The sequence below is a fragment of the Pestalotiopsis fici genome (assembly GCF_000516985.1).
Source record: "Pestalotiopsis fici W106-1 unplaced genomic scaffold PFICI_Scf_1, whole genome shotgun sequence".
Classification (NCBI taxonomy): Eukaryota; Fungi; Ascomycota; class Sordariomycetes; order Amphisphaeriales; family Sporocadaceae; genus Pestalotiopsis; species Pestalotiopsis fici.
The window spans coordinates 5838941-5849443 of NW_006917091.1; the positions used below are offsets into that span (position 1 = coordinate 5838941).

Consider the following 10503-nt stretch of genomic DNA (forward strand, 5'->3'; position numbering starts at 1 on the left):
GGAGCCATGAGGACTCCGGCCCAGCTGAATACAAGGCACCCTTTCCATCGCCTTAAATGGCAATCATTGGCCACTATAGACCCAAAACCGACGCCAGCTGAATTACCCAATAGTTGGACCCACCGGCGGCCAGACCTTGGTGGCGTTAGCGTACGGCCCCTCCGCTGTACTGGCGCATGTCCGTGACAGGGGATTTACAGGTAGGTTACAGAATGCAGGCGTGCTGGCGTGGTCCCCTACAGCCAGCAGCCCTAGCACGCTGTTCCGGAGGGCGATGAGCATGCTGAAAAAAGGTAAACTTCAGACTTCGGATGGGTCCAAGGGTTGGCAAGCAATCAACAAGCTCGCGCAGATTGCCCTTGAGCACAGTCTTGCCCAATACTAGTGCCCGCAACGGTCCGGTCCAGCCAGCCACGAGCAAAGCCTTGGCAGCCAGCTCTGCAAGCCAGTCCAACCCTGCACAAAATTGGCAGCATACTAACTTATTACAGTCTAAGTAGGTATGGAAGGACCCCTATTGGAAATGCAGCTGAAAGACAAGTAGATCTAGACCCTGGAATGGAATATAATCGCAACACTTGACACGAGGAAAGCAAGACGACTATTGAGACGCTATAGGACAACGTTGTGAGAGCGGCAAGTACGCGTTCCTGGTGCCCGCAGTCCACGTACAGCTTCTAGACCACTGGATCTATTGGGGGTCGCTGGAATCATGTGGCGTCACGGTATGCCTGGTGCCAATGAATGGCACGATTTCGGCAGATGGTCCGGTCAAGTTCAGGATCGCGCCTGTATACAGAAAGGTGTAGCATTTATTTAAAGGATGGGTGAATGCCCTCCCTGCCTTTCTGTCATTGAAACAGCACGGCGCGCAATCCCTTTCTCCCTGTCCCTTTGGCGTAGCGAATTGTATTACACTGTACTCAATTAGTTTGTCATTTTCAAAGCAAGCAAGGAAGAACACGACGTGAGGTTCCCTTTGCATATTACCGTCAAGATGGCTCTTCTTCTAGCTCCTTTCACGCATGCCATGCGACTTGGCCAAGGGTAACTAACGCCTCTCTTTCTCCATCTGTATTCGAAGCAGGTATCTAACTAAGCAATCCAGTTTCAACTCGTACACCCAGCAGATCTGTGTTGACGATGCAGTTGTCGTCGATGATCAGAGACCCGAGAACGTGGTCACCAATGATGGTACTACGATGCGAATTATGGCACAGAAGAATGCCATTCCAAGTGCCTGGACCAGACAGAAGGAGGTCATTGAGGCCAAGCCCGCTACGGTGGTACTCGAAGAGAATGCACGAAAAGCGAAAGCCGAGATTGCTTTCATTGAGAAAGCGCTCGCCGAGGAGGTTGATGCTGCCGGTGAAGGTAAGAAGTACAGAATTTGATACCGCGGAAGAAATTTTGCTTCATGTATCGTGCTGACAAAGGTTATTAGAACCCAGCGAAGGAGCCCAGGATGAGGCTCAATCTAAATCTGATGATAAGGCTATCGAGGACGAGCCAACTTCTGATGATCAGGACGCTGAGGTTGCTGAAGTTGAGGGCGAATCAGCATCTGTCGATGAGGTCGTCGATGCGAACGAGGCACGCGAGAAGGTTGGCAGCTCGTCAGCTACAAAGGAAGAGAGTATGTCCAAGCAACCAGTAACGCAAACCTCGACGAGATCGGGGACTGGGGCGGTACAGCAGCCCAAGGGTGACGACGACGATGTTCCTGACACGGAAGAGCAAGTGAAAAAGCCCGCAGCTGCACCAAAGAAGTTGGTCAAGCGAGCATCTTCGTCCGACCGAGGGCGTCAACAGTCTTCAAAGACTGCTGCCGTACCTCTTGACCGCGCTGCCATCAGAGCCTCCTTGACCGGCAAGTCTAAGCCAGACGCTGCCCAGGCCGCGAAAGCAGCGGCCGACCAAGCCCGACGTGAAAAGGAGGAGGCCGAGATACTCGCGGAGCAGCGCAAGTACCGGAAAGAAATTATGGTCCAGCAACGACAAGATGAAGCCGAACGTCGCAAGGAAGAAAGAGAAGAGGCTCGCTCGATTCGTGCCGAAAAGCGCGCCTGGGACACTAAGAGACGTGAAGATGCCCGCAAGGCGATCGAAAGTGCCGCCAACCTCAAGGCCACCAGCCTGGATGATCTGGAGAAGATTCGGGCTCAGAACCAATTCGTTGAACGCTTCAATGGCATGACGGAACAGACTCAGAAGTATGACTTTGACCCAACTGCACCCCGTGGACCCAGTCAAACCGTCACCTACAGCTCTCGCTTCGTTGATCGTCTTAGTGATGTTCTCGACGACATGAGCGTGTCTGGTTCCCTGTCCATCAAAGCAGGAAAAGTCGGCGGCTCCGGTAAAGGTTCATTTGTCGATTCCGACAAGTTCAAGGAGAGCGACTTGAACTTCTATATTTCTGTGAAGGTTGTCAACCAGACCATCAATTTCAAGGACGCTCTGGTGTTTAACCCTCTTCGCTCCGTCGACGAGAACAACTTCCGGGAGGTCTATGGCGATTCGTTCATTTCTGGATTCATCGAGGGCGGAGAGTTCAATGCTATTGTCAGCATGAAGATCCTTAACAAGGCCAAGAAGACCGACATTCAGGCCGAAGCCAAAGTCGCTTTGACCGCTGGTGCTGTCCAGGTTAAGGCGGAGGCCAACGTGGGCATTGCCCGTAGCAACATTGAGACAAACACTGAGACCACCATCCAAGTATTCTGGTCCGGCGGCGGACACATCAAGCCCATGGAGCAGCAGTGGGACGTGCAGAGTCTCATGGAGGCCGCAGCACGCTTTCCCGACCTCGTTGCCGACTGCCCGCAGCGTATTTACGCCATCCTGACAAAGTATGACTCCTTGAGGAGCTTTGTTGCCAGGAAGCCGGCCTCCTACACTCCGCTCCAGTACGAGAATGCGCAGATCTACACCAACACGCTGCTCGATGCCTTCGTCAGCTACAAGTCCTTGTACAAACGGCTCGGAGAGCAGATCTTTGGCGTACAAGGCAAAACTCTCGAGGTAATCCCGTGGAGCGACACCGAAAAACTCAAGGTCCTGCCCAAGTCGACGGCAGTGGCCAAGATGGGAACCAAGAACCCAGATACTGGTCTATTCCCCTATGTCGAGCTGGATTCGAACTTCGAGGCGTCCGTCAAGGGCCTGAGCGACGCCCGCGCCGCCATCCGCCGCCAGATGGCCCGAATTGTGAACGAGGTGGATGCCATCGAGAAAAACCCAAAGCTTGCCACGGATGAGGACCACGATGAGCCTTTCCAGTCGCCGTCGGCGTTCGAGGTTCGCGTCCCTCAAGTACAGGTACCGGAGAGATTGCGCGTGAAGAGTCATCCCTTGTCCGGCAGGAGAATTGCGGCCAAGCAGCTCTCCGAGAGTGAGCAAAAGGAGCAGCTGGCCGAGGAAGAAAGAGTGGCAGAGGGTGAGCCACTTTTCCTGGCTACTGATAAGCTCGAGGCGCTTGAGCAGGAGCAATTCGATGCCGCAGTCAACGAAAACCCTGGGCTCTGCGGAAAGTTTCGGGTTTCAAGCGCTGTTGGAGATACCTTGAGCGGAGATTGGTTCAACAATCTCGACTTCGTCAAACATGACTGGAAGATACGTTCCATTCGCACTGAAATACACAACGGCGCTCTTGGATACTTGGCAGTCGCCTACAACAACGGTCTTGTTGTTGAGAAAGGAATGGTAAGCAATGTTTAGACGTCTCAAGGGGGAGAGAGAGGCTATGGCGCTAACTCATGTAACAGTCTCGCGATAAGTCACGCATCAAGAAGTTGGATGGCTTCCTCCCCGGAGAGCGCATCAATGCAGCAGCGATAGAGTATGGTAAGGAGTTGAGCAAGGATTCAAAGCCAGAACAAATTCTTGGCCTTCGACTCCTCACTAACAGAGGCCGGTCACTGAATGCGCGTTCCTTGAAGACTGTGCCTGGCGAGAACGGCACAGTGGTGAAGGACGACGTCACCTATGAGAAAGTGCAGGTCCATTATTTGGATGGACCTTATAACCCAGGTACACTCAGAGGTTTCTTTGGAAGGAGTGACGATAACTCCGGCAAGATTCTGCGCTTGGGTCTTATCTGGGGCCGCGTCCCTGAGACGACGGAAGAAGAAGCCCAAGGCCAGTTTGTCGAGACAGCCGACGCCATCGACGGTGAGGACCTGGCATTACTCCAAAAGGAGCAAATTGCTCGCAACCAGACGCTGCAAGCGTTGCAGCAGAAGCTTGATGAGGCGCAAAAGGTATGTTCACTCCGTGGTCCCTGTTTACAAGCCCACACGTACTAATGATGCCATGAAAATCACTTAGAAAGTGAATGAGTTTGAGCAAAGTCGTGACCGCCAGGGCTTCGGAGGGGCGCAATCCGGGGCCTTTTTCGCTGCCGACAAGGGATGGCAACAAGGACAAAACAGTTCTTCAGTGGCTTTCGTCAAATTTCCGCAAGCTTATGCGTCGCCGCCAAAGCTGCTCTTTGGACTCAACAACTTCGATGTCAAACGTGACATGAACCGTGCCGTTTCTTTACTCTTTCCAGACATTCGTGGGGATGGATTCAATATTCAAATGATGTCCTCCAATGACTGTCTCGGATACGGTCTCGGCTGCAGTTGGATGACCCTTCCCAACGACCTTCACCTGGAGACAGGTATGCTGCACACCTATAACACAGGGCAGTCTTCTTTCAGAGATTATACTCGGCACGTCTTCTTCAGTCAGAGTTTCTCCACGCCCCCCAAGGTTCTCTGCTGGTTCCAGGAGTTCGGAGTCAACAATAGGGAATTTATGTCCTTGCGGGTTTATCCCTATGCCATAAACAACAACTCGTTCCACATCAAGATCGATTCTTGGGCCAACAGAGAATTCACCAACGCCCGTGTGCAGTTCTTGGCGTATCCAAGCGAGGAGCATGGCAAGAGGGTCAAGTCGGGCACGAGCGTCATCACCCGCGAGCAGCCGAAACAGCAAAACAGAGCTCCCTTTCACGGCGAGCCCTTCAAGAACACACCAAGCACTTTTATTGCAGTACACCACATGGACTTTGGTTGTGACAAGAATAACCGCTTCATCAGCTCGATCAATGCTCCAAACAACAGAGAGCTTGAGTGGGGTTTGAACACCTGGGGCGACACGAATATGCAGCAAGCCGAAGCCACTTGGATCGCAATTGAATGAGGAAATTGTTAAACAGGAGACTTGTGACAAATTTCGAAGCCGAGTGGGTTTCTTTGGATGTCCTCCCTGAGCGCACATGGAAGCAAGGCGTCTCAATGTGAGATGTAGATTTGCAATTGGATCTTCGGCCAGGAGAGGATATCAAACGACGAACCATGTCGATAAGAGCACCACTTTAAAAGTTAAAAAGAAAAATCTTATGACTGGTCTTTATCAGCTCTTCATCGTCACTGGTGGTATGCTTGTATGCATGCATGACCGACGGGTCAGTGCCGGCTTGCTGTCTGGCATTCTAATGTTTTGCTATGCAGGCCATACTGAACATTTCCCTCCTCCCATCTAATCTAATAAGGATTCCGAATTACTTTGCATACTGTCGTGAATTAGCTTATAAATAAGAGTTTCGGGAATTGGAAAAATAATGCTGAGTATCACGGGGTAATTAGCTGAACCGGATGTGGGATCTTTGAACGCTATAATCTACGTACATTCGCTTCACAGCAACACCGCCAAACTCTTTGCGGCGGCAGAAGCACCATTGCGATATTACCATGAGCCTAGGGCTATCTTGTACACGACTCCCAAAGTCCAGACTTAACAAATCGAAGGCCTCAATTTCCAGCAGGGTAGACAAGTCGCACTGGCAATAAGCCTACGATAGCTTTATGCCACAGAAAGTATTTCACTGATGGCACGATCGTCATAACGGAGTACGATCTTGCATGCCATCTTCAGCACGCTTATCGCGCAGCTCATGCATATAGTATAGTGGTCTTCGAAGGCCAAAGAATATCTGCCGAACCCCACCTGGTTGAAACTTAATCGAAGTAAAGATTGAGCAAGTCTTATGCTAGTAAGCAGGCGGGACTTTCCGTTTGCGTCGGGGAAAGACGTTTGTTGACTCAATTGGATGAACGGACTGATGTTTAATGTAGTCCCTAAGTCGTATTGAGTACACTGGTCCGTATGGCATATTCCTTGGTTGTAAGAACCACTGCTCAGAAGTTCCCCATACCGGTGTCTATGAGGCCTCCCTCACTGCAGTACTCGAATGAAGAGGATGGAAGTTCTATGAGCACAAATGAAATACACATAGTTCTAGGGGTACCGCTGGGTTCCATATAGACTATCAAGATAAACACTATAATGCAGCCAAATCGACTAGCTTCGCAAGGGCGTTTCTTCAACAATGGATCTTGGGATCAGAATTGCGACCGCCATCCTGACCGATGATCGAGCAAATGCGCTAGGGAACCGAAAATATACAAGTCGTCTGCGATGGATTCATCAAGAACGGGGACGCCGGATGGCAACATAAGTTCGTATCCTTGAGCAGATTTAGAACATATATCCTGAAGACAATTTGGTTGATGAAAACGCGAGTCATTGAAACAGGGAGTATGGCGCATGTCGTAACACTAATAGACAGGGTTACTGATCCTAGAGTTCTGGTTACTGGGTTAGACCGAGTTGATTTAACTTATGGATGGCCTTTCGAATACAAAAAGAGCTCAAAGTAGTAACCCTTTCCGTGCGCTAAATAACAACGATGATAATATTGTGGTTCTTTGTTTCCACTTATTGTAGGAGAAAAACTAAATAGATACTCCAGAGGAATCAAAGACAGTATCTATCTATCGCTGCCGCGAAGATAGCTATTCAATAACACAAATCGTTTTGTCAAAACGTGATTTCCAATCGTGAAGTAAAACCATCTCCGCCTCAATGCTTGAGTCCAATATCCCGATTCGTTCCAAAGTTGTATTGCCAGTATCTTGTAATATCAGGCACTGACGCGTATGAAGTGGGATCGCCATGTATTTGGTGATGTGAGTGAGACTGTACTCTATGGCGTCCATATGATAACAGCAGATTTTTTGACCGAGCCGGGCATCATTTCGCGCGATGTTTGTGACACCAACCATAGAGTGTGTGGCTTCAGCTCCACAGTCCAGGTCAAAAACGTGCCTTTTCGAATGCAGAATAACCTCGACTATAACACATTCTTACGTTAACTAATCGCCCTCCAGGGACACGCCCAAATGGTAAGTGGGGCATTAAGCAAACATACATTGGCGGGAGGATCAAACGCCCGCAGACCGAAGGACCGAAGAACTGGTGGCCTTAGCTCCGGCTTTCCAGGTGTGGGTCTTGGAGTCTACGGTGCCTGTCCCTTTGGATCAGTTTAGAGTACCAATAGCAAGGGGTTGGTCTGACCGATGAGGGTCTTATGACCGTATTCCGCTGCGCTGGTGATTGCTTGTACAAATGGGTCCCTTTCAAGGAACAATGAGCTTTGAAAAGAATACGCAAGTGAACACGGTACGTGATTATTTCCAGGACGCTGGGCTTGTGCTTCAAGGTTAGAATTGAAGCTTATATTATATAATTGGGTTCTGTTGTGCATTCCTTCGAACGACCTCCAAACGTCTTCTCAGCATTATTTACCTTCTGGGTGCAGTACTACGACCATCTTAAACCAATGCTATATGTTTTATAGAGGCTCGGGATCCATCCATCAACGTCGCTGTGCTGCTTTTTCGTTGCAATGGTCATATCCTGGCAGTTAATGTATGCATAAGTCGATCTGGTTTTCAAAAGAGATCCATTTAGTTTAACGTATACAGTCCGATATAAGTCTAACGGATGCAGTAAAATTGCATTTCAAATTAAAAGTGCTAGTGACACATGATAAGGTAACCAAATCTGGCTTTTTCTTCTCGTCTTTTTTTTCTTCTCGTTTTTTAATACGGAATATTTAAATTTAGCGTTTACGTATAACATAGGCTAATAATACGTGGTGCAGTTCCATGATGATGCTAGGGAGGTGTTACCCTGCCCAACGTAGGTGGCATGGGAAGGGTACGGGCAAAGCGGACGTTGAATGGCAACTCCATCATCGGGAATGTCATTGTTCCAACGTGTGGCAATGATACTGTCCGGAGCAGTACCGTTCTCGACCCAGGCCATGATGGCCAGGACGACATCGTGCTGTGCATCTTCGAACCCTGGGACACCGTGAACCGTGCTGTCGGAGAGAGCACCGTTTTGCCCGTCTCCCGAAAAGTACCAGGGCGCGTCGGTCGAGGTCATTTCACAATGCTGCATGTCTGGGACCAAGAAGAAACGGTAAAAGTCGTCTAGGTTGATGCCTTGGGGATTGAGCGTGGATTGTACCTGGTCATAAAAGTAGAGAGACGAGGTTGCAGGGATGCTCGGGTCGGCAAGACCGTGGTAGTGAATGAGCTTGCCGCCTCGCTCGTAGAATGGGCTGAGGTCAAAGTCATCCGCGGTGGCATTACCAGGATTCAAACGGTGGGAAAGGGCAATAATGTCGTCATTCCAGTCCTCAACTGTCCAGTCGCCACCAATTTGAAGCATATATTGAATATACGTCACAAAGTCGTCACTAGGGCCATTCGAGGACCAGCCGCTCTCAGTGCCCAGGGTCCAGCCGGGAAAGACCAGAGTGTCATTGACAGTCTTCCAGTCATCGTGGAGCTTGTTGACCGTGTGAATCTGGTCGATGTTGAGACAAGTAGAGTTGTCAAGACCAGCCGAGCCTCCACACAGCAATGTCTCGGGACGGAAAAGACATCTCAATGGGTCTTGGAGAATTCCATCGACGACACCATCCTGAGGATCGCATTGAGAAATCACCTCGGCCGCTACGGCCTCGAGACGTGCAGAGTCAAGATATCCGGGGGCGGTGGTGTCGTAATTCCACAAGGTGTTGACGACCACGTAGAGCTGTAGGCGCTTGAACCACCAGGCAGGTGCACCGGCAATCACGCCGTCAAAATCTTCGGGAAACATTTCGAGCTCCTTGAGTCCTTGCTTTCCGCCAGCAGAGCAGCCGCGGTAGTAGCTGTATGTTGCGTTCTGCCCGTAGTATCCTGCCGTGACTGCTTTTCCGTTGACGGTGGCATCGTGCAAAGCCCGCCATCCAAAGTTTGCCAGTGCATCCGTCTGGTTGGGGTAGGCAAAGGAGCCATTGTTGCCCTCGTGGCCGAGGTCCGAGGAGATGGCGGCGAACCCGTACCATGATGCATCAATGATGGAGGACCAGCCAACGGACCCAGCAAACTCGCCATTTCCAACAGTCATGAATCTACCATTCCACTCGTCGGGGAGGATCAATCCAGTACTATGTTGCGTATTGCCGGGAAGAGTGATGTTGGCCTGAATCACACAAGCGGCCTTGGGAAGGATGTAACTTGTTGTTGGGTGCGGCGAAGTCAAGGCGCCATAGTTGAGGTCTGCTGGGAACGTGAAATTCGACGAGGCGTTGTAATGATCGGCAAAAAAGACTGTGCTGTTCAAGGGCAAAAAGGATGTGATTGTGCCGACATCGCAGCTATAAGCTGCCGCACTAGCTGCAAGAGCTGACAATGCGAGAAGTGAACGAGTCATGATTACCTGCTCAGCAAGGCCAACTAAAGATAATGAATTGACAGGCAAGCTGGAATGAACACTGTGTTGGTGCCAAGCATAGAGTGCAATTATAGAAAGTCAAACAGTTGTTATAATGATGCCGTCTTTATAAGCCTGGAACACAATAGGAATATTCCATAAAGGCTCGGTGCTAAAAGTAGAGATATAATAAGTTGTCAAGCATTCCCCACATCCACGTGCATCATTATTAAAAGTCTCAGGCTCTTTTAACTCCGACGACTTCATCTCCGAGCTTCTTTCCCGGGACTTGCAAGAGTTTTCAAGGCTGTCGCTTCAAACAAGTTGAACATTTTCTCTAATGTGGTGAATTTGAAACAAAAGGACTAGAAAGAATGCGCGCGCATAATGATTTTGACGAGAGTACAGAACCATTACCGCAGTAGCACCGGTATTCTAAGAGAGTGCCAAATTACTAAGGTTAGGCATTTATTTCCGTACGGTCTAAACCTTATCACTCATATTGCAGGGGCTGGTAATACCGATAACATATAAAGTTGTTTCTCTCAGGCAGGATGCGCACCCCCCAATTCCTGCTGGACAGCCCCCCAAGGCACTTTTACATACAAAAAAAGTCCGTGCACGAATTTAGCACTCCACTATTTCCAGCGCGCTACACCAATTTTAAATATAAAGATACATTATATCAAAATAGCTTCAAATTGCGATATAAAATCAAATAAAATAGAAAAAAATGCACAGATATGTTAGGATTAGTTATTAGGGTTAGTTAGTAGTAGTTAGGGTTTTTAGTGTTAGCCGGGAGTCCGAGAGGCGGTGTGAGCCCTTCGCTATCTGGTATATGGTAATTTGTTTATATGCAAGTGTACAAGTGCCCTGGGGGGCTGTCCAGCAGGA

At 49.6% G+C, this 10503-nt stretch overlaps 2 protein-coding genes across 2 annotated transcripts; one reads left to right on the top strand and one right to left on the bottom strand.

The window, feature by feature from the left end:
• Positions 1-997: 997 nt before the first annotated feature.
• On the top strand, positions 998-5193 carry PFICI_01715 (uncharacterized protein; the record flags this gene model as incomplete). Its single annotated transcript, XM_007830296.1, has 5 exons — positions 998-1047; positions 1109-1374; positions 1445-3705; positions 3768-4262; positions 4330-5193. The coding sequence occupies 5 exons, from the start codon at positions 998-1000 to the stop codon at positions 5191-5193; spliced, it is 3936 nt and encodes a 1311-aa protein (XP_007828487.1).
• Positions 5194-7980: 2787 nt separating this feature from the next.
• On the bottom strand, positions 7981-9606 carry PFICI_01716 (uncharacterized protein; the record flags this gene model as incomplete). Its single annotated transcript, XM_007830297.1, has 1 exon — positions 7981-9606. The coding sequence occupies one exon, from the start codon at positions 9604-9606 to the stop codon at positions 7981-7983; it is 1626 nt and encodes a 541-aa protein (XP_007828488.1).
• Between the last annotated feature and the right edge of the window lie 897 nt (positions 9607-10503).